This window comes from Eschscholzia californica, unplaced genomic scaffold, assembly GCF_041429995.1.
Source record: "Eschscholzia californica isolate CP2 unplaced genomic scaffold, dmEscCali1.0.p SCAF_1, whole genome shotgun sequence".
NCBI classification, from domain to species: domain Eukaryota; kingdom Viridiplantae; phylum Streptophyta; class Magnoliopsida; order Ranunculales; family Papaveraceae; genus Eschscholzia; species Eschscholzia californica.
In genome coordinates, this window is record NW_028238198.1 from 12,817,951 (window position 1) to 12,844,842 (window position 26,892).

General features: G+C 37.6%; 2 protein-coding genes and 1 pseudogene across 3 annotated transcripts; all 3 read right to left on the reverse strand.

Moving 5' to 3' along the window:
* Nucleotides 1-3,675: 3,675 nt before the first annotated feature.
* Nucleotides 3,676-5,902, reverse strand: LOC147564232 (F-box protein PP2-B10-like). Its single transcript, XM_086644664.1, has 3 exons — nt 5,395-5,902; nt 4,582-4,700; nt 3,676-4,379 (listed from the first exon to the last, which is right to left on the reverse strand). Exons 1-3 carry the CDS (start codon nt 5,737-5,739, stop codon nt 3,857-3,859), a joined length of 987 nt encoding a protein of 328 aa, XP_086500790.1. The 5' UTR covers nt 5,740-5,902; the 3' UTR covers nt 3,676-3,856.
* A 1,907-nt stretch (nt 5,903-7,809) lies between these two features.
* Nucleotides 7,810-11,246, reverse strand: LOC147564233 (putative CCR4-associated factor 1 homolog 11). Of its 2 annotated transcripts, XM_086644687.1 has the most exons (4): nt 10,700-11,246; nt 10,048-10,062; nt 8,828-8,836; nt 7,810-8,042 (listed from the first exon to the last, which is right to left on the reverse strand). In XM_086644687.1, the coding sequence occupies exons 1-4, from the start codon at nt 11,241-11,243 to the stop codon at nt 7,825-7,827; spliced, it is 786 nt and encodes a 261-aa protein (XP_086500813.1). In that variant the 5' UTR covers nt 11,244-11,246; the 3' UTR covers nt 7,810-7,824. The 2 variants fall into 2 exon arrangements, 1 of the variants encoding a protein (XP_086500813.1); XR_015226370.1 differs by lacking the exons at nt 7,810-8,042; nt 10,048-10,062; nt 10,700-11,246 and adding an exon at nt 8,497-8,746 and having other exon boundaries at nt 8,828-8,914.
* A 12,214-nt stretch (nt 11,247-23,460) lies between these two features.
* Nucleotides 23,461-24,264, reverse strand: LOC147564234 (putative CCR4-associated factor 1 homolog 11 pseudogene; annotated as a pseudogene).
* Nucleotides 24,265-26,892: the final 2,628 nt, after the last annotated feature.

Below are 26,892 nucleotides of genomic sequence, written 5' to 3' on the forward strand. Positions count from 1 at the left end.
AAAGTCGATAGTGACTAGTACTAATGATCTATAAGCATAAAAAGTTAGTTAACTTCACCCATTTACTTGGATGGGTCAATGAACTCTTGGTTTAACTCAGATTCCAGTCCATGAACGGTCTAAAAGTCCGGAAGATTTTATCATTAAAAACAATAAAACTCTTGTCACATCAAGACATGTATCACGAGTATCCGACTACAAAAGCTAGCTAGACATGGCGATACAAATAATAAAAGTAAGAAGATAAAGTAAGACAAAATTAAGATTGAAATCCCCCTTTTTCGATGATAGCGCGAGGCTAGGATAGTTGGAAAATATGAATATGTATGTGCTGCCAATCTCCCCCTAGCAATATCCTGATTTCCCCTTAACAGAGCAGATTAGGTGTCCCCTCAGTGAATACTAGGGTTCCCCTTAATAACAGTACCTTCTTCTTCCTCTCAAGAACAGTCCACCATGAAAGCTTCAACCAAGCTTTCTCTCTCTAGAAATATTAACTCAAACCTCAATCAAACAACAAGGAAAGTGAGACAATGATATATCACGTGAAAACCCTAAACTCTTCGATCAAGAGAGTGGTCGGAAAGCTCCAAATCGGTCCGGCTAGGGTTAGCTTTTCCGGCCAAGCACATGCTCAAATAGCCGCAGACGAGTCGCTGTCATAGAGTCTCCATCCCCCTAGTCGCTGTCCCGAGTTGAGCCGAAGCTTCCCTTTCAATTCCCGAGCGAGTCCCGAACAAGTTCCGAGCAAGTTCCGACCGTCTCCTTGAAGAATCGACCAAAACCCGAGCTACCTATTGCTTGAAACCGAGCACTGTTGAGGATCCCTTGCTGCTGCTGTAGTGCCGGCGATCTTGTTGTAAGCCCGACTCGAGCTGCTGTTTTCCCGGCCGGCCAAGCTTTGGCCGGCGGCTTCTCTTCTCCCTCTCTCTCTCACTCCCCTAAACCCTAATTCCTGATTGAGAAGAAGGTCCCCACTATTCAAACTTTTCATTAAAAAAATATAACCTAGGACCATCTTGACTTTGTCTTAGTCTATTTTGACTTAGACCTTAAAGAGAGGTGCTCCTAAAATTTCAACTATGTTCTTCTTCTTTAGGCTATTGGACTTTTAGTTTGGGTTTTTATGAACCAAAGGTGTGCCTGCATAATTGTTTCTACTTCTAATTTTCAGAAAAGACAAAAATGTCTTTCGGTTTCTTTCCTCCATAACTTTTCCATCCGAACTCCGATTCAACTTCCGTTTTCGCCGTCGGACTCACCATTGACTCCACTTTCCATCTAAACTCTGATTTTCTCAAAATGACCAAAATACCCCTGATGCTCTTTCCTTCCGATCTCTTCCACATGAGACGAAAATGTGACGAATTGCTTCGTTTTATTCCGAATGTAATGCCAAACTCCAAATAAGCTTCCTAACAAGAAAAATACATAAATTATTAGAAATAAAACCCGAAAAGAACTAACTCATCAAAGTTAAGTGATCCAAATGTGGTATTTTAACGCCACATCAATTTACTAACAGGAATAGTAAGTAAATAAGAAGAAATGAAAGATTTTTTACTTACACTATCTAGATGAGTACCCATGATTTTTGTTTTGAAGAAAAATGAATTGGTATTCCTTTCATTTTGAAAGAAGAAGATGGAAGAACCAAACGAAGGTGAAACGTAACCCACGTTAAAAACCGGAGCTTATAGAGAACTCAGGTCAATGGTGATTGACCCGAGTAAACAAAATCCCCGCCCGCAAACAGTCTTTTGGCGCGGTGCTTTTAGAACCACCCTTTATTCTGTTGGCATTTTAACTGTTTGACTTAAATGGGCAATACGACAAGCAAGGAAGGGAATGCTAATAAGTTGTGGTAGCCAACATATTAACGATGTGGTAGAGCGTCAAGCGGCGACCTGTTTAACCGACTGGTCTTCAGGTCATCCAAAGCAGGGTTGATTTTCATTGCCTTCAAGGCAGGGCTTCCGTTTATAATGGTTGTCCATGTATTTTTAGAATTAGAAAGAGAGGTGGGAGACGGTGAATTTTTAGAATTAGAAAGAGAGGTGGGAGACGGTGAAAGTAGGATTTTCAGTGAGTTACATGAACTAACCCCTAGAGATATCTTTGTAACTTGTCCTTCATTCATAATGGAAATCATAACGTTATTGTTTGCCGTGGAGTAGGTACAATTTGGGGACCACCTACGTAGGGTTTTGATATCTCCCACCGAAAAAATGAACTAAACTAGCAACTCCATATTGTTTGTTGCAGCTGGAAAACCACCACCATTTCATGCAAGCCTTTTTTTTTTGATAAATTGCAACTTCATTGATAACCCAAAGGTTAACTGAGATACAATAAAAATTAAAATACAAACTTGATTTAGACATTAAGATAGACTAAACTATAAACTGAAAGGCTTCAGGGGGTCGTAATTGAATGAGCCAGCAGATCGGCTACTAAGTGGGCTTCATGAGGGCATAATGTGAGGGCTCTTAACATTTGTTCAGTTTAGCTTCCCCGACGCCTCTAAAGTATAGGTGGTTAGTATTTACAGAGCATGAGTTTACAAAGCTAAAAAATTTTACCTTTTCTGTTTCTCTGTAAATATAACTTTGGTATTTACAGATCAAAGAGGGATTAAAATGAAATTTTTGTAAGGACTAAACTAAAAATGAAGTTCATTCTCTACTTTCATCTTCAAATCCTACTATACTCCCCCACAACCACCACCAGACCACGACCAACCAACCCACAATTTATCGAAAAAAAAAACTAGTTTGATGAAGCTTTCACCACGGAGGAATTTAAAGTTCAAGCATCCTCGTTAGTGAAGGAGGTAAACATTAATGAGCTATCAAGAATAATTCGTTCGTACTAATAATATTGAGTGAAGACATGATTTTAGAGGTAAGATAGTTTTGTTGGTGGTGATTCTTCTAAAGAAAACTCGGATTTCTAAGGTAAAATCATATTTTCGTTTTCTCTTACCGACCTAGAATTTCGGCCAACTAATGTCTTGAAAATGCATTAATTTGAAATCTTGATAAAAAGAAAATAAAATAATACATTCAAAAATAACAGAAAAGATACTCTATACAACGAAAATATGATTGATTTCACCTATATTACACGAACATCACAGCCTAACTCATTAAAAAGTCTATGATGGAATCTTAACAGTGGGTCAGGGTTGCACTTGAAAGGGGTAAGAGAGAACAAATGTAACATGATGTTTGTTTTATTTCATTGCTGGAATTTGGGCAATTCTGACTACAATAGACCTAAAATCAAATATAAATCCATCACTTAGACGAGTGAACAAAAACAAAACACTCTGAAATCTGAGTACCGTCAATTAGACTTCGAATTAGATCTGAACAGGAAGAAAACTACCTTATTCTTGAACAAGTAAATGGGAGACAAGCACTCGTTTAAGGTCGAACTCTATTAGCAAAACTAAAGCATGCCAAACAACGAAAATCCCACATAAATCACATTTGTATTAAGAATTTGAGATACTACGTATACATATTGAAAAAACAAACACAAGTTTTGCTTCGTACTACTTCCATCTTTTTTTCAGGGATTCATTAAATGCTCATATGCAATTCTTCAAGCAAATGGCTTGATCACAACGATCTTCAGGAAAATGAAGCTTCACAACGAAAACGCAGGGAAGAAACTTAACAAAATATCATATATAATATAGAAGAGAAATACAATACTATCGAAAAATATGGTTTTAAAGTCGAAATGGTAGCATAAAAACAACAAGCTAACATATACTTTAAGTGATATAAAAATCCATAATTTGTTTACTCAGATTATAGAACAAGGGGAGCTCATGAAACATATGCTTCTACTTGTTCTTTGCAGGCCTAATTTCGATCCCTTCGACAACTAGGCCTGTTTTCCAGTTACCACCTCTTGTCTCAGTTAAAGTAATCTGCACTTCTCCGCTGTCATTTTCTCCTCCGACGTTGAAGAAATGACCCATCTCTACTTCTAACCATCCGTCCTCTCTCTCCTGTCGAAACTGTCCCATACACTTTAACCTAGACACCAATGTCGGAGACCCCGATACGTGATTAAATCTGTTCCTGATTATACCGACACGGCGTGGTGCAGTAACTAATTGTCTTCTTCGATTACCATCTGGATCTAAGTAGATGTCTGTCTCTTCACTACACACAACATTACCAGCTCCATCCACAATTTTGACCGATGCTTCTGCAGGTGGGTGATCGAATCCATAAGCTCCTTCTACAAACTTGAAGACAAGGAAGACTCCGTAACTTGTTTTTGGGGATAGTAATCGGGTCTCCAGTTTCCCATGGATTTCGAGCCAACACACGGATATAAGTTCCGCCACCTCCATGAACCTGTAGATGATCATATCGTAAGTACACGACAGAGTGCGTTTAGAGGGTATGAAGAGTTTGAGAATAGTCTCACATGGAAGAAGGTGATCTAGTAAGCAAGAACATTATATCTAGGTCATCTCCACTCATTACCAATTGGTTTTGAATTCTGAGTTAGATAACTACAAAATTAACAAAGAGAGATAAAGATAGAGGGGAAGACCTGGAGCCAGGGAATTGTGTCCACTTCCAGTACTTGGGAGTGCTTCCCCATATAATCGACAGGTCCTTCGCTCCGAGCATGAAACATTTCTTCCCAGTGGATTTCTCCAGATGAAAGCTCTGTACCAATAATCAGTAATTAGCAACAATGCCAACATAGCCTAATACAGCCTAATTCCAAACCGAAAAATTCGATTTCTGGAGATCATATGTTAAGCTAGAGGGCTTTATGCTACATAGGAATAATCAGTAATAGAAGCAATGGTAATAGCCTCATAAATCAATGATCACAGATGTGTCAATATTTTCTGATTGTCTAAATCTGACTCATTTGTTTGAAATTGAACCATCTGACTCAAATAGATCTAAAATCAACCCCTAACAACCACAAAGACATGAGTCAAATATAAACAAAGATCCTCATATTTGAAAGTCAATTCAGACTTCGAGTCAGATTTAAGATATTATTGATTTATGAGGCTCTTGGTTTATATCTGACTCGAAGTCTGAATATGTGGCTCAATTGTTTATATCTGACTTGAGTCGAGCACGAGCAATAGTCGAGTCTGAGCTCGAGAAGCTCGTTAAGAGCTCGGCTCGTGTACACCCCTAACAAACACTACTACTGTCCAAATAGTCCCACATGGAGAAGGGTCTAACAACTAAAAATATAATATCTTGGAAATTAGGACATAAAATTCATTATTTATTAATAATCAAGAAAAATAAATCATTTGAATTTGGATTATTAAGTATCTGATCATATACACAATCATAAAACCTAAAACCCAAAAAGAAAAGATCAAAAGTATACCTTAAGACCGCCATCAATAAGAATAGGATTATAACAGAGACTGAAATAAAGTTGCTTCTTAGAAGTAAAATCAAGCACCGACAAAGACGAAGAAGATGAAGAAGAAGGTGAAGGTGAAGAAACAACTCTAGCCAAGATTTCAGAATAATCACAAGGAAGAAATTTCTCCCAAACAGAATCAGATTCAGCAGCTGATTTAAATACAGATGAAACAAGGCAATAAGTACACGCATCCCGAGGAGATGTTAATGATATGATGCTTGATATACATCCTTCAGGTAAGGCATTGAAATCAACATCTTCTTCTTCATAAACCTCCTCTTTCATTTCTTGCTGGTTTTCCATTTCTTTCTTTTTTTTTATCTAGACACTAGGATTTAGTCTTAAAAGAAAGAAAGGTTCATTTTCATTTTTATAGAGAGAGAAAGTAAAAAAGAAAGAAGAATGGGGGATCTGAAATAAAGACAGAGATGTTTCTTTTTTTAAATAAACTTCGTGATTAAGCTACTACTGGGGGTGTTTGTTTGCTGACAGGGTTAAATCGTGGCAATTTCGGCGCTTCTCTAATACTTCAGAGTTGTCAGACCGACACTAACTTGGTATAGGGCGCCGACCCAGTTTGAACTTTCCTACTTTAAGAATATCTCAAGTCGGCCCCTAATAACAAGGGAAATTTTATAGGCACCTCCCCATACATCATGTGTCATTGGTGGCGAACGCGTCGTATCGGCACGTGACACCTACAAGACACGCTAAGAGGTAACACGGCACAACGCCGCTTGTCACATGGTTTGTTTGTGGTTTGGAAGTCCGATACACATTGGTCACGACTCAGTGGTCATACGACCATGGACGATAAGGGACTGGTGTAGTCACGTTACGTGAATGGAGTGGGCCGTTCTGTACATAAAATAGCACGCTCCTAGCCAGACCAGACATGGAAGTATAGACATTTTTTCCGAGACTGGTCCGATTAAAACACATTTCAATAACAACCACCACCACAAAACATGAGATACATTCTTAAAAGTGACATAAAACTAAGAGACTCATTACATTATACTAAATCAATTTAATATTGAATTACAAATTGATTTATAAGAGGAAAGTCTAATCAGCAAATCAGAAAAATCTTGTATATGTGATCAATTTAGATGGTTGTATTAATTGTTTTTCTCCTAATATATATAAAAATCCAAATTGAAAATGCATTTATGTTTTTAACAAATGAGGAGATTTGACAAATCTTTGTATTTTGCTAGACAGTTTCCATTTATCACTATTATAAGATTGTGTAGTGGTGGTACGGTTGTTGACTAGTTGTGGTGATGGTGGTGGAGTTGCGGTTGTGGTGTTGGTGGTGGGGTGGTGTTTCGGTGGTGATATGTGGTGATTGAGATCTGATGGTGGAAGTATGGTGGTGGAGCCGTGGAGGTATTGTGATAGTTGATGACGTATCTGTCAAAAACTTCTTTTCTTCCTCTCTCCGGGCCCCGGCAACCACCAACAGTTCTTCGCCACCTCCCCGCAGCTTTCTCCTATGTGTCCCATTTAGTGGCGGTAAACACAACACAGCCACGGGCATAACACGACACAAGTGTGGCGTGCGTATGCTTTAAAAAGGAATGCAGACACAACAAGACATACTCTGTAGAGGTAAAGTTGATGGGCATAATGGCATACTTGGATCATACAATAGATCTAGTAATATTGAGAGGTCACTGTCTTATACTCTTTGAGTTTCACTTTGCTGGAGATGGAATTTAAGGTGATATTGATCATTTTCAATATAGTAGTAACACCACAACAACAAGAAGTTGAGAACAATATTGGTATGTATATAGTTGGCAGAGATATTGTGTGCAGCTTTGATTAGTTTCCTGTTTCCACTTGAGCTCCTATTATCGAAACACGAAACACCGTAGATAACACTATTTCTCCTCAGACTAGTTAAAAGGTTTTTGCACCCTTCCACTGTGGGTTTCTTGATCCTAGAAGTCAATCGTCTTACTCGGCCAACATTTGTCCAGTGGGTACTCTCCAACTTCCGCCAAGCATCCTGAATGTGACAAACTCCCCTTTAGTGTGCATCGAGCTCATACTCATCCTCTCTCTTCTTGTCGACAAGGCCGCGAGAAGATCTGGATGAGAGCAGAGGTGGATGATGAAAACAATTCAAACTCATAGACTGATAGATAACAGTTTAGAGGAGTGCAATTAGTCGATATGCTACTCTCAAAGTAAACAATAATGCTAAATGTTGAGCTGTGCAATTAGTCGATACGATAAGCTCAAAGTAAAAAATAATGCCAACATCAAAAGAAAAGGAAACTAAAATTTCATTAACTATATATCTTGGATCAAATTTGAGAACTATATTACAATCAATAACACACTAACACTCTCTCTCTAATCCCAAATTCAGTTTACTCAAAACCCAGAAATAATTCCAGCGTACTTCAGGTAGATGTCGTTTCCGACGAAAAACTTCTCTTTCATTTTCAAAAATGTCTTCAAAGTTAATAAACTATCAGAACCTGCTTGATGACAATTGCCGACTTCTCGCTTAACTTCTAGGGTTTTAGCTACCTTCTCCAAACCACCATATAGACTTTCACAATACTTCATTATACTCTTAATGTCATAAACTCTTAACCCAAAGAAATAATGAAGAAGTTTATGGTGTGTTTGGATGCAGGAATCATGAATCCACGGATTCATGAATCCAAATGATTCATGATTCCATGGATTCATGAATCCAAATGATTTTTTTTTGTGTGTTTGGTAACCTATAAGAATCCTAGAATTCTTGTTTCCTTCATCTAAAATCCTTTGGCTTGTTTGGCAAACATAATTGGATTCTTACAAAATAAGTTTTTAATTAAAATAATACCTTCATATTCATGAATAATATCCAAAAAAGAAAACCTCATCCAAGTATTGCCTTAAAAATAAAAAGTAAGTACTGGTAAAAAAAATAATGTCATCTCTTGTCCATGCTAAAATAATTTGCTCTCGATCCACATAAGTTGTTCATCTGGTTCCATTGTTAAGAAAAACCTCCTTCTTTCAACATCATGATGGAACCATTCCAAGCAACAAGATAGAATTATTTTTATTTGCGAATCCACAGAATAAAATGGAGATGCTCGTAAATAGGCGAATCTTTTCTTCAAGACTCCAAACACTCGTTCTATCACATTACGTAAAGATGAATGTCGATAGTTGAAAAGCTCCCTTGGGTTCGCTGGTTTACGTCCTTTATAATCAGACAAATGATATCTAGTCCCACGATAAGGCGTCAGGAAGCCCGGTGCAAGTGGAAAACCGGCATCACCAAGGTAGTACTTGTCTATCAAACAAAAACTGTGCATTAGTACATTGTACAATGATGTCAACCATCAACAAAGTTTAAGAGGTGGCATAGCTATACCAGAAGGAACTATTAGCTTGTCTTCACACGTTGTGACAGCAGATCTCAGCAACCTACTATCATGTACAGACCCTTCCCATCCAGCTAAAACATATGTTATCTTCATATCAAATGAGCAAGCTACTAGAATATTATGTCTAATATCTCCTTTGCGGTTACGATATCGTGGTTGGTCTTCTATAGGTACAGTTGCAGGTATGTATGTACCATCTATTGCACCAACACAGTCCTTAAAATATGTTAATGGCCAACCACATCTATTACCCATTTGTGGGGAAAAAGTTTCACGTGCCGGCTTCACCACCTCAGGACCAAGTCTTAAGACAAATCGCAACACATTATGAAAATGTCGATGAACTGTTTCAGATGACCTAATCAAATCGAACCCGTTATGCCTCACACGCGAGTCGTGACCAATAGTGAGGAGGAATATAGCTACTTGTTCTTTCACACTAACCCACCTACTAGGTCGTAGCCCTTTGCCTACTAACATACAACACAACTTATTAAATGTGTTCATATTCATCTGAAGCATTGCGTGACAAGTTATATCACTTTCTGAGTATAGTCGCTCAAGAATCTGGTGCCTCTCAAATTCACGGCTCCTAGGTGGTTCTCTATCTATATACAACTCCGCCAAACATCTGTGGTTGTTAATAATTCCTAGGCAAGGCTCAATATTGATCGGCAAAACAGAGGAAGAATAAGAAGAAACATGTTGGTACCAGCCATAAATATCAATAAACGTTTTCCCCGCCAAAAGCCGGAAGGAAAAACAAGCGAGCAACTACTTATATAGTACAGTTCGTTTCAGGTAAAGGATAGGCATCCCAATCTCTACTAGCAACTTATGACAATAATGCAATAGCATATAAGCAAGGTCACCGCTATGATAAAGCATTTCCAACTAAACAGTGAAACCCTAGCTGTGTATTAGATAGAACCTTATGATGCCATAAACCTAAAATCATGAAATAGAGAAAATATAAAGCATTTCTAACAGATATGAAGATCGCATTTGAAAACCCTAGAAGATGAAAGAGGGAAGTGTGTATACCTTCAGAGGGTTTTGTGGATTTGGAACTATTATATACCTAGGTAGTTGTTCATTGGCACAAAGTGATAGAGTAAACAATAGAGATTTTGAAACCCTAGGTAGTAAATCAATACTAGGTATACTAAATTGGTCAATTATCATATATACCCAAGTTGATCAGAACAATAATTGAAAAACCCTAGAATTTAAAATGCCAGTTCGACTGAAAACTAGATATCAACCATTGACTGTTGCAAAGATATAATCAAACCCTAGAGAGAGAGATACGAGTTAGAATTCATGAAAATACCTCACCCGAGCTTTGATCTTCAAGCTTCACAAAGAAATCTGAAAATCACAAAAGGTTAGAGTGAGACAGTTAGGGTTTTGAAATTACTAGATCAGGAACTTCAAGCTTTGTGGAGAAGGAGAGAGTGATACGAGTTAGAGAGAGAGTGATACGAGTTAGAGAGAGAGAGAGAAAGAGATAATACCTCACCCGAGCTTCAGCTTCAAGTTTTTCTCTGAAAATCGGAAGTGTTGGAGAAGAAGACGACTGAAACTCCGAGTTTGAGATCTGTCCGAAATTCGGGAGGATTTGGGTTGATTTGAGAATTGGATTTGGGGCGTAAAATCTAAAATCCTAGCAAATCTTAGGGGGTAGGGTGGAATTCTGGGCTAATACAAATTATGGAATTAGAAATCCTTGGGATTCAAGAGTCCTAGGATTTTGTGTAGCCAAACAGACCAAGAATTCATGAATCCTACCAAATCCCATTTTTGGTAGGAATCCTAGTTAGGAATCCTGCATCCAAACACACCATTAATAAAGTTACCAAGTTGAGTTGGTAGATATCTTCCTGTTAAAATTTTAATCAGATATCCGAAGTCATAAGCACTGTGAAATGTGATCCAAGTCACATTAGGGTTTAGAACCAGTCTTGATTTAACTAGTAAAAAAGCAAAATCCATCGAACTAATACCCAAATCTCTGTTTTTGTTAAAATCAATACCCTGTTTTTGTAGAAGTTCTATTGAGTCTAGGGCATGATAATCTCTAGTAATATCAAAATCTCTGAAATTGAATTGCCAAATATAACAATAATCAGTCCCAAAATCAGGAAGATTACCATCAGCATCAGATAGGGTTAAACCCACTTGAATCAATTTGAGAATATCCACATTACCTTTGAGTACATGGTAAAGATGAAAGGGACTAAGTTTAGGAATTAGGGTTTTATCAAAAGGACGATAAACTGCACCAGGGAATTCAGTATCCATAGAAACAAACGAAAATTCTTTCAAAATCGAACTGATTCTCTTCATCTCAATAAGTAAATTGTAATTCCAAACTTCAATTATCTTCACAGGTTTAGACATGATTCTAACTCTATCTGTCTTCACTTTCTCTTTCTCTCCATGATGTTTGTGGGTGTCATCTATGGAAACCCTCACGAGACCACACTCGTCCACTAGGGCAACCTAGGGGTTTAACGGCTTGTTGCATATGCTAAATGCAACCGGGATTCCTCCGAAAGTGAGTTAGGTTTTTCTTTTATTTTGTTTTGCTCGAGGACTAGCAAAATCTAAGTTTGGGGATGTTTGATGGGTCATGAAAATGTCCCATCTAAGTCGTGTAATTTAGTCGAGTTAGTTCGTTTCGGGTCTTTATTATAATAAAATGGTTGATTTTCTTGATTAGGTGTGTTTTGTGGAGTTAGATGTGAAAAACGGTTAAAAACGAGGAAAAGACGCATGAAGGGTATTTTGGTCATTTGGAGTCAAGGACAGTCTGGTAATTTGGCCAAGGTCAGTGCGTGGTTGAAAAGTAGAGGTCGAGACGAGTTCGTAGGAGAAAACGGAAGTCAAATCGGAGTCCGGACGAAGGAATAAATCAAAGTCAAAGATGGAGTCAAATCAGGTTGACTAGCGGGACAGTGTCGGGCACAAATTTGGCGCGCGGTACACCCACAGACACGTGTCGAAGGACGGAGGCTGGTGCATCTATATCCCGTGTTCCCGCTGAGCATCCAAGCGCACCCTATAGGCCTGATCCGGTGGAGCGCGTTGCAAGTTAGTACGGTAGCCCCACTTCAACGTTTTAATCTTGACCGTTCTTCTCCGCGTGTCCCAGATCGACGGTTGCTGAGCGTCCTTCCAATCTAATGCTTCTGTGTAGCCCGTTGCAACTTAACTCCATGCTCCCGGGCCAACGTTTTAATCTCAGCCTCTCCCTTCCGCGTCCTTCAGATCTAACGGCTGCTGAGCGTCACCCCTTTGTTCTAATCCCGTGTTACCCGTAGCAGCTTAGCTGCCGTGTTTCCAGCCACGCGTCCCTTCCCGAATCATCCAGATCCGCGTACCCTTCGATCCGACGGCTACTGTTTGCTGCCGCACGTTAATTGCTCAGCCGAGAAGCACCATAGCATCCGAAACCCAACCAAACCCTACCAGCCGCCGACACTTGTGTGCTTTTAGGGTTTTTCAACTTTAAACCCTCCCAAATTCCAAAAGTAACCCTTCTTTTACCTTTTCCTACCATTTAACCCAACCAAAACCAAAACCCACCTATAAATAAGTCCCTTTCTCCTCCATTAAACCCTAGACTTCAATAACCCTCTCAAATGGCTTCCTTACCTAATTTCTAAGCCACTTCTCTTTCTATCTTCTAACCTTAATCCTCCATTCTTTTCTTCTACTTCTTCTCACCTATTTCTTTCTCTCATTTCTTCTTACTCAATCCCTCTTCTATTAAATCCATCTTTTTTCTATCTTCTTCTCTACCACTATTCTTTCTACCATTAATAGTCATCTCCTTCTTTCTTCCATATTCTTCCACCATTTCTAACCCTCTTCATCTCTTCTTTCCAACTTCTTTCTAGATCTACTTTCTTTCTTCTCCTTCTTTTTCTTATTTGGGTGGCAATAAAATAGCTATTACTTGGATTTCTTGGAGTAACATCCTTAAGCATAAATGGAGCAAATCTTGGACAAATTGGAAATACATGGGGATATGGAATTTGAGCATTCTTGGTGATTTCTTTCCATTAATTTCTTAGTATTTTCATTTACTTTACAATGTCAATAAATGTTATTCTAGATTCCATGTATAGTTAATTTAGCAATCTAAGGTTGTGAATGAAACCCATTTTGGATCTTTATAATACTTGTTCTTGATTAATTAAATCCTTTGATGTGCTTCAATGCCTATTGATTGTCATTTCATGTTGATTCTATAACCTTATTATCATTCATGTATTATAATTAGATATTTCATGCTTTTATTGATTTATTAGATGAGATATGCCTTTTAGATCTTGAATGGTAGTGTAGGAAATTAGTTTTATATGGTAGTCAATCATACATTCTTAATTATAAAATTGTTTTATCTAGATTATCATCCGGAATCCAAATAGTTCATTATATTGGATCCCGAGTAAATACAAAAGAGATTTAAGTGATTAAGTGTTTGTCTTATAAAGTGAAATTATGTGGTGGATTTTATAACCTTAGATATCCTCTTCTCCCCTCTCTTAGATAGTTTATTTAGTTCATTTGTTTTCTTATTTCTTACATGCAAATCAAATCAAATTTAGATGGGGTGTGTGAGTGTGTTAGTCTAAGTTAGCTATTAACATTTTGATTATTGGGCTAAACTCGCCGTCAATATTCGAAATTGCCTACTTATCCCTTGGGACGATACTCGATCTTATTATAAATACTATAACTTGACCCCGTATACTTGCGGGAAAAGACCTATTTTTAGGCCCATCAAGTTTTTGGCGCCGCTGCCGGGGATAGGTTTAGTAGTTAGGATATTGTTTGCTTGTTTTGTTCTTTAGTTTAGTGTTATTTGTTAACTTAGACGTTTTCTTTCTTTATTTTCGTAGTTTCTTATCTTTTTTTTTTTCAGGTACCACTTTAAGAGAAAAGCCAAAAAACAGGAACATAGGAGCGAAGGGGAACAAAAGAATCAGAAAGGAATCGGAAGGAAGAATGAAACGAGAGGAGCATCCGCTAGTATCGTATTCTATCTCTTTCTTTCTTACTTGTGTGTGATTGGTTGGATAAGTTTTGATTTGCATTGATAGCTTGTTTGTTAGTTCCTTGAGCATTGTGAGATCATGGCACGTTCTTATAACGGTTGGCCATTTGATGATGATGATGAGCTTATTTCGAGGATTCCCCGCACTAACCGACCTGATATGACCTTAGGTGAATACCAAAGGATGTGTAGGGATGCTTCGATTAGTGAGGGGAATAGACCATTTGAGCCTGACCGATCTCGTATGACCCTAGGAGAATACCGATGGATGTGTAGAGATGGTCAAATTAGTGATGGATATGGTCCGACACTAAATATGTATGAGAGACCTTACAGTCCACACTATTCTGAGACCAATGATTTTAGAGGCAGGTATGATCCTAGTATGTACGGTGGGAGTTATTATCAAGAGTCTTCATTTAATTACACTTGTGAGCCTTATCATGAAGAGATTCTTGAAGATAGATCTCAATTAGAGTTTGCGAGTCGTCTGACTGAAATGATGTTACAACATGAAGAGACACAGATTCAAATGCAACAAGAGTTACAGCAGAGGTTTGAGTCTCTAAATCATCAGTTTGAGTCTCTAAATCATCAAGTACAGATGATTACATCACAGTTATTAGCCGACGAGGAAGGGGTTTTACCACCCCAAACTCAAGAGGGTACTAGGTCCGATGGCGAGGGTAATACGTCATACCCTAGTACTAAGTTAAATGTCGACGAATCAACTGAGAGGACCCAAGAGCTTGAACAAACTGATAACCTTGTTGTCTCGTTTCCTCAACATGTGTCATCTCATCATGATAGGACTACATTAGACGTTGATGTTCATGGTTGCTCTACGAACAATTTTGAGAATGACACGATTCCGAACTATCCAATTTTTGACACTTGTAAGGAGTCAGTCTTAGATGCAATGCTAGGAAGGCCTGATATTATAACTGACTGCGAGGCCCCAGATGTCTTTGAGGATATTGATGACGTAGTAGTTAGTGACATGTTGGATAGTTTGTCAGACTATTTGCCTAAGGAAACCATGGACCTTGACTTGGTCCCCGAGCATACTGCCTTACCCTTAGAGTCTAGTTCGACTTTCCACATAATCTCAAACTCGGTTGTTGATCCCTTTTGGGACATTTCAGACCTCTTTCCTAGAGTGTCTATGGACATAGTGGATATTCTGTCCACTAAGCTTCCAGATAATTTTTTGCCTTCGACTGATATTTTGACTCTTCACATGTATGTCGATCCTTTTGATGATTTCTTTGTTGTCGTTCCTTCTATTTATACCTACTTAGTGGACTGTGCACCCACTAAGTTTGGGGATGGCTTGTTTTCTTTTATCGTCTCATGTGCCCTTCGTATTCTTTATCTTTTTTTGAGACGATTAGCACCTGTATATAGCTTTCTTTGGGTTGACCCCCAAATCTTCCGTCTTTTGCTTTATGATCGTTAGACCGATTAATGGGTTTTGATGTTTGTGGGTATCATCTCTGGAAACCCTCCACGAGACATAACTCGTGTTCTTGTGTGAAATCAAGAGAATTAAAGGCTAATTGCATAGCTCAATGCAATCGTGTATACCCGCGTTAGTGGTAAGTTTTATATTGTCATATGTTTTATGTGCTTCATTCTCATGATATTTGTTGATATTTTAGGAGCATTTCTTATATGTTTTACTTCTAAGGCGTGGTTTGTTCCAAGTTTGGGGATGGCGCGAGCTTGGCATCAACTTGGAACCTCTTCATACATGGGCCTTGGTAGTATCATCTTTTATCTCCTTCGGTTATGGTAATATCTCTCCACTCTTCTCTTTAAATTGATATGCCTCTTAATCCTTTGGTGAGTGTATGCTTAGAACATTGAGGACAATGTTAATTTTAAGTTTGGGGATGCGGGGATTTGACCAAAACCAATGCATGACCATGGGTTTCAAAGACAAAAGGGTCCAAATTAGCCAAAATTTGAAAATTTTGAACATTTTGAGTAGATTTGCATGTGATTCTAGTGATAGTTTTGAGAATTTTGATGCATATGTGTCGAGTTGATGAGTTTTGTGATTGCTAATGGCCTTTGCATGAAAGTCGAGTCTTTTAGTGTTTGTGTTGTGCCATGTGAGTTACATCTTAGTGAAGAAGAAACATTTCTAAGAGACCTAAAGTAGTCATTAGTGGAGACTTAACCCATGTGAGAGCTCAAAGCCTAAATTGCCATTCGAGTGTACTCTTCCGCGCTAACTCCGAGTAGAATGAAGAGCTACTCAACCTCGTAACTTGTAAAAAAGCTCATTTGATCTCGTGTGCTCAATTTCCTTAGCCACTAGGAGTGACATTAGGATAGCGAATTAACCTTACCCTTGTAGTCCATGAAACCCAATGAGAATGCCAACTAGAGGATAGCGGATACTCCATCACCATCCATCATCTTATACCCCGAGAATGAAGACATGAGATAAAAGAATGAAGAATGTCAAAAGCAAGTATGAAATGTAAAGTGATTTGCAAGAATAGAGTTATGTGTGTAGTATTTTGTTTTGGTTGTTTGTATTTGTGTTATAAAAAGAGAATGAAAAAAAAAGAAAAAAAAAAAAGAGAATGAAAAAAAAAATGAAAAAAAAAGTGATATGAAAAAAAAGAAAAAGAAAAAAAAAAAAAAAAGTGAAATAAAGTGATTTTTGTGTATGTTTGAGCATGTGTTAGCTCTTTTGTGTGAGTGATGTGATTGTATATATGTGTTGGTGTTTTTGTTCATGAATAAGTATTCGAAGCAAGAAACAAATGTGGAAATGTTTAAGAGGTTCTATCATGAGGAGGTCGACATTCTCGGAAATCCACCACCATCACATCATCTATTGTATCCGCTAACCTTTAGAAGACATTTTTAGAGGGTAGAATGGGTGAGAAGGGTGAGTGAGCTTCCCCACTCTATTTAGTGGCTAATTCCTTTTCGAAGATCATTTGTTCCAAAATGTTGTCCTCACCCCTTTTTATGTGTTGAGTCTATAGTCGTGATCACACTCACACATACGAGCGAACCATTCTTGAGTGATTTCATTTTTGGAGTGTATGTCCGTGAGGCCGAAGTCGAGGCGAAATGTACTAACTTGGGAATCAAGGTTTTGTGACTTCGGAACATAGATGTGCTTATTATGGTATGACACTTGCATTTTAGGGTAAGATCATTAGTGAAGGGGTCTTTAGCTTTCACATGAACTTGTTTACTTGATTCATTATGTTTTGACATGCTTAAACCCTTTACTATATCAATCATGCTTATCTACGATTTGGATTTTGGACCCTTGTGTATTTGAAACCATGATGTTTGTGGGTGTCATCTATGGAAACCCTCACGAGACCACACTCGTCCACTAGGGCAACCTAGGGGTTTAACGGCTTGTTGCATATGCTAAATGTAACCGGGATTCCTCCGAAAGTGAGTTAGGTTTTTCTTTTATTTTGTTTTGCTCGAGAACTAGCAAAATCTAAGTTTGGGGATGTTTGATGGGTCATGAAAATGTCCCATCTAAGTCGTGTAATTTAGTCGAGTTAGTTCGTTTCGGGTCTTTATTATAATAAAATGGTTGATTTTCTTGATTAGGTGTGTTTTGTGGAGTTAGATGTGAAAAACGGTTAAAAACGAGGAAAAGACGCATGAAGGGTATTTTGGTCATTTGGAGTCAAGGACAGTCTGGTAATTTGGCCAAGGTCAGTGCGTGGTTGAAAAGTAGAGGTCGAGACGAGTTCGTAGGAGAAAACGGAAGTCAAATCGGAGTCCGGACGAAGGAATAAATCAAAGTCAAAGATGGAGTCAAATCAGGTTGACTAGCGGGACAGTGTCGGGCACAAATTTGGCGCGCGGTACACCCACAGACACGTGTCGAAGGACGGAGGCTGGTGCATCTATATCCCGTGTTCCCGCTGAGCATCCAAGCGCACCCTATAGGCCTGATCCGGTGGAGCGCGTTGCAAGTTAGTACGGTAGCCCCACTTCAACGTTTTAATCTTGACCGTTCTTCTCCGCGTGTCCCAGATCGACGGTTGCTGAGCGTCCTTCCAATCTAATGCTTCTGTGTAGCCCGTTGCAACTTAACTCCATGCTCCCGGGCCAACGTTTTAATCTCAGCCTCTCCCTTCCGCGTCCTTCAGATCTAACGGCTGCTGAGCGTCACCCCTTTGTTCTAATCCCGTGTTACCCGTAGCAGCTTAGCTTCCGTGCTTCCAGCCACGCGTCCCTTCCCGAATCATCCAGATCCGCGTACCCTTCGATCCGACGGCTACTGTTTGCTGCCGCACGTTAATTGCTCAGCCGAGAAGCACCATAGCATCCGAAACCCAACCAAACCCTACCAGCCGCCGACACTTGTGTGCTTTTAGGGTTTTTCAACTTTAAACCCTCCCAAATTCCAAAAGTAACCCTTCTTTTACCTTTTCCTACCATTTAACCCAACCAAAACCAAAACCCACCTATAAATAAGTCCCTTTCTCCTCCATTAAACCCTAGACTTCAATAACCCTCTCAAATGGCTTCCTTACCTAATTTCTAAGCCACTTCTCTTTCTATCTTCTAACCTTAATCCTCCATTCTTTTCTTCTACTTCTTCTCACCTATTTCTTTCTCTCTTTTCTTCTTACTCAATCCCTCTTCTATTAAATCCATCTTTTTTTCTATCTTCTTCTCTACCACTATTCTTTCTACCATTAATAGTCATCTCCTTCTTTCTTCCATATTCTTCCACCATTTCTAACCCTCTTCATCTCTTCTTTCCAACTTCTTTCTAGATCTACTTTCTTTCTTCTCCTTCTTTTTCTTATTTGGGTGGCAATAAAATAGCTATTACTTGGATTTCTTGGAGTAACATCCTTAAGCATAAATGGAGCAAATCTTGGACAAATTGGAAATACATGGGGATATGGAATTTGAGCATTCTTGGTGATTTCTTTCCATTAATTTCTTAGTATTTTCATTTATTTTACAATGTCAATAAATGTTATTCTAGATTCCATGTATAGTTAATTTAGCAATCTAAGGTTGTGAATGAAACCCATTTTGGATCTTTATAATACTTGTTCTTGATTAATTAAATCCTTTGATGTGCTTCAATGCCTATTGATTGTCATTTCATGTTGATTCTATAACCTTATTATCATTCATGTATTATAATTAGATATTTCATGCTTTTATTGATTTATTAGATGAGATATGCCTTTTAGATCTTGAATGGTAGTGTAGGAAATTAGTTTTATATGGTAGTCAATCATACATTCTTAATTATAAAATTGTTTTATCTAGATTATCATCCGGAATCCAAATAGTTCATTATATTGGATCCCGAGTAAATACAAAAGAGATTTAAGTGATTAAGTGCTTGTCTTATAAAGTGAAATTATGTGGTGGATTTTATAACCTTAGATATCCTCTTCTCCCCTCTCTTAGATAGTTTATTTAGTTCATTTGTTTTCTTATTTCTTACATGCAAATCAAATCAAATATAGATGGGGTGTGTGAGTGTGTTAGTCTAAGTTAGCTATTAACATTTTGATTATTGGGCTAAACTCGCCGTCAATATTCGAAATTGCCTACTTATCCCTTGGGACGATACTCGATCTTATTATAAATACTATAACTTGACCCCGTATACTTGCGGGAAAAGACCTATTTTTAGGCCCATCAATAAGGAAATCAGGGTTACGTGATTTGGTTGGGTAAGGTGTAAAAAGTTTGGGTTAATTCTATTTTGGTCCCCAATTTGTGACCAACTCACCGTTTTGGCCCTCATGAGTATGTTGGCAGTTCGTTTTGGCCCCAAAGGACCAAATTTTTGACGAAATTATCTTTGGGGGCCAAAAAGAAATTAATTACAAAAAGAGATTAAAGGCATAAAAGCCACATCATCTCTTTCTTTCTCCTCCACTTCACCTTATCTCTCCTCCATCACACTACCTCCTCTCCACCTCATCTTTCTTCTTAGGCGAATGGTTGCCGGCCGGAGTAAAAATTTCGACCGACCACCATTAACATAATTTTTTTTTCTTTCTCTCTCTTCTTCTTCTTTCTCTCTCTCCCTCTTCTTTCTCTATCCTCCTCTTCTTCTTCCTTTCACTTCTCTTTTTTTACTCTCTCTCTCTCTCTCTCTAACTATTGTCCGACGAAGGGGAGAATCCCCTTCGACGGACATCTGATTTCCAGACCTTCACGTTCTGGAAACCAGACTTTGAAGGCCTAGAAATCAGGTCGCGAAGGTTTGGTTTCCAGACCTTCGTCTGGATCTGGAACTCCAGATCCAGACCTCCGGCGAAAGGGATCCTCCCCTTCGTCGGACATAGTTAGAGAGAGAGTGAGGTAAAGAGAGAGAGAGAGAGAAAGTAAAGAAAGAAAAGTGAAAGGAAGAAGAAGAGGAGGAGAGAGAAAGAAGAGGAAGAGATATCAGAAAGAAGAAGAAGAGATAGAAAGATTTTTTTTTATGTTAATAGTGTCCGGCCGGCAACCATTCGTCGGAGAAGAAAGGTGAGGTGGAGAGGAGGTGGTGTGATGGAGGAGAGATAAAGTGAAGTAGAAGAGAAAGAAAGAGATGATGTGGCTTTTATGCCTTTAATCTCTTTTTGGAAATAATTTCTTTTTGGCCCCCGAGGATAATTTCGTCAAAAATTTGGCGCTTTTGGGCCAAAACGAACTGACGGACACTTATTGGGGCCAAAACGAACTGACGGACACCTATGGGGACCAAAACAGTGAGTTGGTCATAAATTGGGGGCCAAAACAGAATTAACCCAAAATATTTTACCATTAGTTATAGAGTGAACTGGTAGTATTTCTAAATCTTTATTAAGAATAATACCACCACCATTATAATTACTACTATATCACCAATATTACCTTAGTTCTTACTCTTCTTGAATTTGTTAAAGAAATAGGTTTTAGAGAGATAAAGAAAGGGAAAAAAGGAGGAAGAGAGTAGAAGAAGAAGAAGGGAGGGAGAGAGAAAAGATGTGTGAGATGAAGGTGGTGGCCGAAATTGTTGGTGGTCGGAATTTGTGATAGAATAAGGTTTTAGAAAGATGAAGATTAGGGGCAATAGACAAATTAGTTAATTTTTGAACCACAAAATAAATATGTCTCTTAAGTCAAGAATAGTTGACTAAGTCTTCATTCCCTAGATTTTTCTTTATTCCCCAAAGTCGCGGCCTTTATTTAAGGTGGTTTGAAGAAATGTTTGTAACCTCTCCCCATATTTGGAAATCCTCTCATTGAAGCACTAGTAAGCACCATAGCAGAATAAAAGTTAGGAATTCGTAAGGACCAATATAGTCTTTTTTTTTTCCTTCTTTTAGGTTTTATTGAGTGCAATTCCATATTGATGATCAAATATCCTTAGCCAGACAATTGAGAATCTAAATTGCGACGAGATCATTACACCTTTCCCAAGAGTGTAATTCGCTCGGATGAGTGGGGTTCACAATTGAACTGTCGTCAAAACCTGATGTATCTTTCGCTCATAGATTTATTTTCATCCTAAGAGACCAGGAGGAGTAATAGTATCTCCGATTAGAAGTAAAGTAATCAAGACTGTAGGAAGAGAGTTAGAATGATGAACATACAAAACGTGAGATGATGGTGTTGTCTGATTCAGAATATCAGTAGCTTCAAAAGAAATGTTACCAGCGGAAGTCATGATAATGTGTGAGATCAGTTGAAAAAAATCTTACCTTACATCAATAAGATATATTTTATATAAATTGACAAATGAAACCCTTTTCATATTAAACGAGTGGAAAAAGATTCAAGTGAAAATCTCATAAATAATTTTTTTTGAAGCTTTAAAACCTTTGAGGATTCTGAAACCTTGATCGCGGGTCTAAAACTCTCAAGAGGGCTTTCCTCATAAAGACTCCACAACTCCCGCTCTCTTTCCGTCAAAGATAAAGGGAACGGTCTCAGAGGAACCCTCTCATCTTTTTAACACCCAAAACTAGTCGCCGGTGACGGCCGACCTGCTCCCCATCGGCCAATTGGTTAAAAACAAAAGCTTATTTCTATCCTCTTTTCGGACTTTGGCAACCACCAATAGTTCTCCGTCACCTCCCCATTTTCTCCTGTGTCCCATTTAGTGGCAGGTAGACACGCCGAGACCACGGGCATAACACGCCACAGGTGTGCAGGGCCGTGTTTGGGCCCGTGCGGGCAGGGCGCTCGCACAGGACCCCCAACCTATAAGGGCCCATTCTTGATAATTTCCAACAATTAAAGTATATAAAAATAAAGATACATTTCATAACATTAAAGCCTCTTGGCTGAGATGGTATGGGGTTTTTAATTCCACCAAGGTGACGGGGGTTCAAAACTAGCTCCCTGCAAATTCTTTTGCTATTACACTTCATTTTAACATGTCAATGGTACAATTGCTAATTAACTCTTTCTTTCTACTCTCTTACGCTTCATTTTAACATATTATTATTTGGGGGGATTTTTCGAAATGTGTTTAGAAATAGATATCTAAAAATTGTAAAAACTTCGAAAACATGTAAATATATATGTACAAAATCGTGATACAAGACATACTACATAAAAATTCGCTTTTAGGTTCTAAACTATATCTTGTTCAAAAAAAACACACCTATAACAAAGAAACTATACATTGTTCAGATTTTGTTTGTAATTTTTTTGTCTCATTAAAAGGCCCAGATTCGAATTTGGCACGGGGCCCCTAAATTCTCAGGCACGGCCCTGCAGGTGTGTCGTGCTTGTGCTTTAAAAAGAATGCAGACACAACAAGACCTACTCTGTAGAGGGAAGTGGAAGGGCATACTGGCATACTTGGGCCATTCATTAGATCTAGTAATATTGAAAGGTCATATACTCTTGTGAGTTTCACTTTGGTGATGTAATTTAAGATGATATTGATCATTTTCTGTATAGTAAAACCACAACAATAAGAAGTTGAGAGCATATTTGGTATGTATATAGTTGACAGAGATATTATGTGCATCTTTGATTAGTTTCCTGTTTCCACTTGAGCTCCTATTATCGAAACCGGGTATATAACACTATTTTTTCATAAGATAGTTAAAAGGTTCTTGCATGCCTTCCAATTCTTTGTCTAAATCTATTGATCCTAGAAGTCAATCGTCTTCACTGGGACAACGTTGGTCCAGTGGGTACTCTCCAAACTTCCCTAAGCATCCTGAATGTGACAAACTCCCCTTTAGTGTGCATCGAACTCATACTCATCCTCTCTCTTCTTGTCGACAAGGCCGTGAGAAGATCTGGATGAGAGCAGAGGTGGATGATGAAAACAATTCAAACTCAGAGACTGATAGATAACAGTTTAGAGGAGTGCAATTAGTCGATACGCTACTCTCAAAGTAAACAATAATGCTAAATGTTGAGCTGTGCAATTAGTCGATACGATACTCTCAAAGTAAAAAATAATACCAACATCAAAAGAAAAGGAAACTAAAATTTCATTAACTATATATCTTGGATCAAATTTGATAACAATATTACAATCATTAACACACTAACGCTCTCTCTCTAATCCCAAATTCAGTTTACTCAAAACCCAGAAATAATTCCAGCGTACTTCAGGTAGATATCGTTTCCGACGAAAAACTTCTCTTTCATTTTCATAAATGTCTTCAAAGTTAATAAACTATCAGAACCTGCTTGATGACAATTGCCGACTTCTCGCTTAACTTCTAGGGTTTTAGCTACCTTCTCCAAACCACCATATAGACTTTCACAATACTTCATTATACTCTTAATGTCATAAACTCTGAACCCAAAGAAATAATGAAGAAGTTTAATAAAGTTACCAAGTTGAGTTGGTAGAACTCTTCCTGTTAAAATTTTAATCAGATATCCGAAGTCATAAGCACTGTGAAATGTGATCCAAGTCACATTAGGGTTTAGAACCAGTCTTGATTTAACTAGTAAAAAAGCAAAATCCATCGAACTAATACCCAAATCTCTGTTTTTGTTAAAATCAATACCCTGTTTTTGTAGAAGTTCTATTGAGTCTAGGGCATGATAATCTCTAGTAATATCAAAATCTCTGAAATTGAATTGCCAAATATAACAATAATCAGTCCCAAAATCAGGAAGATTACCATCAGCATCAGATAGGGTTAAACCCACTTGAATCAATTTGAGAATATCCACATTACCTTTGAGTACATGGTAAAGATGAAAGGGACTAAGTTTAGGAATTAGGGTTTTATCAAAAGGACGATAAACTGCTCCAGGGAATTCAGTATCCATAGAAACAAACGAAAATTCTTTCAAAATCGAACTGATTCTCTTCATCTCATTAAGTAAATTGTAATTCCAAACTTCAATTATCTTCACAGGTTTAGACATGATTCTAACTCTATCTGTCTTCACTTTCGCTTTTTCTCTATAGCTTCTCTCGTTTTCAGATGGAGATTTAAGAAGAGAGACGATTAGATATATATACACATAGAAGTTTCTAAATTATGAACTACTTTCTAATTGATCAAAGAAAAACAAGTGTACACAATTTAGAAAGTCCCAGTCATAACGACTTTCTAATTTGAATTAACCGTTTCCAATTAGTGAGAAGTAGGTTGAAATTGGGCTAAATTGAAATTAACAAATTAACATTGGACTAAATTGAAATTTAATGACAAGTATTGGTAACGTGTTAGGTTAAATTGAAATTAACAAATCAAGATTGGGCTAAACTGAAATTGGGCTAAATTGGTAAAAAATTTAGGTTGTGTTTGATTGGAAGTTGGAGAAGGAAAAATAAAAAGGGAAACTGGTTCTCCAAGAAACTATTTTTATTGAGAGAGTGATTCTTCAAACATTTTTCTGAAATTTCCGCTGTTTGGTTAAGTAGACAAAATAATGTTGTTTTCTTATTTCTAAACTTTCCTTAGAGCTTAACTATCAAATTTATTGAAATAACTTGTTAGCTATCACCATAAATATTTATTAGTTCTTACAGGTCTCGACTAGTGATAACGACGGATGCCAGCACATAACCGTTTATAATTCCTTAATAACTCTTGGAAACCATTTTGAATCATCAAATTTAAGAGGTGGAAGTGGGATTTCTAGCTTCAAAGAGAATGCTTTGGTTCAAAATTATATCGGTCTAAAAATTTTCAGAAAAGCAATGGCAATATTTATGAGAACATAAGAGAGAACATGCAAAATTGAACTTTGAAAGAGTAATTCATGTTCACTGGGATAGTTCAACAATTTCTAAATTACACCAAAGGTTGTGGAAGATGCTAATAATTTAGCAACATCGTTGAATAATAAAGTCAAAAGGATATTCATGACAAACCCTTCAGACACATTAAATTAGCAATCAAACATCGAGATCAAACATACCCCGACAATTAAATCCCCTTTCACCTCTGTTTGTACTCAAAATCAAAGAGTTAGTATTGCTTTTTTTTTTTTGTCTAAAGAAGACATCTTCTTCCATAGTTGAAGAAAACAGATTTGGAAGAAGAAATTGATTGAGAAGATGATTAAGTTTTTGGAATCAGATGATAGAGTTAGAGAGAAGTTAATGGCTGAAGAAGGTTTATGAAAAAATTTGCCTTAAAAATACTGTGTGTTTATTAGGATATAAATGTTTGGTCAAAGTTGTTGAGAGAAATATGACAAGGTGGGCAAGAGGGTAGTTGGGAAAGAGATTCTTAGGGGGGATGTGGGTCAAAACTTTCCCTTATTTCACGAAAAATTAAGAAATTTTTGTCATGTGAGAGAAAGTTATGATTCCCTACAAATCCTAACAAACAGATGCAAATTTAAAGTTTTAGAGAAACTGTTTCTATTTTTCCGGAAAACTCGCAATCAAACACACCCTTAGCGACAAGTATTGGTAACAACAAGGCTACACAACTCGCCTCTTGGGACTCCACTTGAACTGCATGTGAGAGAAACAAAGATTGCTCTCTCCACGTGACTGAACATTTGAGAGGAGAGAGAAATAAGAGTTTCTCTCACGTGGGATTCCCACGAGATGGGTTGAGTATACTTTTTGTATTGGTAATATGGACCAATTAATAAAGTCTACGAATTTGTGACCTCAGTCAGTGACCCTCTAATGATGATGGACCTTACAAGACAAATCCTGTATACCAACTAAGACACTAATGGACTCCAATCTTGTTTAGATTCTTTGATGATAATTTTGAACCAAAACTCACGACCTTTAGGGTTCTCTCATTTGTGATCTTTAAGATCTTTTTATTTGGTGACCTTTACGGTCTTTTTATTTTGTTTTTGCAATATTGTACTTCTTTACCTTCATGTTGTTTTTACTTTTGTAAGTTCCGTGTTGTACTTTACGATAGTAAATTCATGTTGTACTTAAAGGAGTCGAAAGTCTCCAATCCATGTAATGTAATGGATTTAATTCCTACATATGAATGAAAGTTTTGGGTAATCTCAAAAAAAGAAAAATAACTCAAATTGTAGCTAAATTATCAAAATATATATGCACTAAGCGGTTCTAATATCTTTCGATTCTGAATCCTTTCTCAGTTCTGCTACTATTTATGTTAATCCATAGAAAAACTAGAACCACTAACAGGGTCAGCCATTTCGACCCACAACAAATTGTTTTCTATTCAAACACCTTATTCAATCAAGACGTTTCCAAAAAATCTACAAAACTAAGTTTCTATCGATTTGCCCACATTTTTTTTTCAGATGTACCCACAGAAAAAGCAATTCCAATATCAAACAAAATCACGAGTCTCTGTCCTATAGGCTTTTACAGAACTAAGATGTACAAGTTTATTGGGAATAAGGAGGCTGGGGGCCTCTAATTGATTTCCTGGTCCATGTGTTTTAGACACTTCTTAATAACTTCATTTTTTCTATTCCTATCTGTTTTATGTCTCTTCAATGTACTACTCCTAACATCTCATATTAAGATCTCCTGAATAGCCTGAATTTGATAACATTGTCTAGTTATCTAGTAGTTCTTTAGCTCTACCTCGA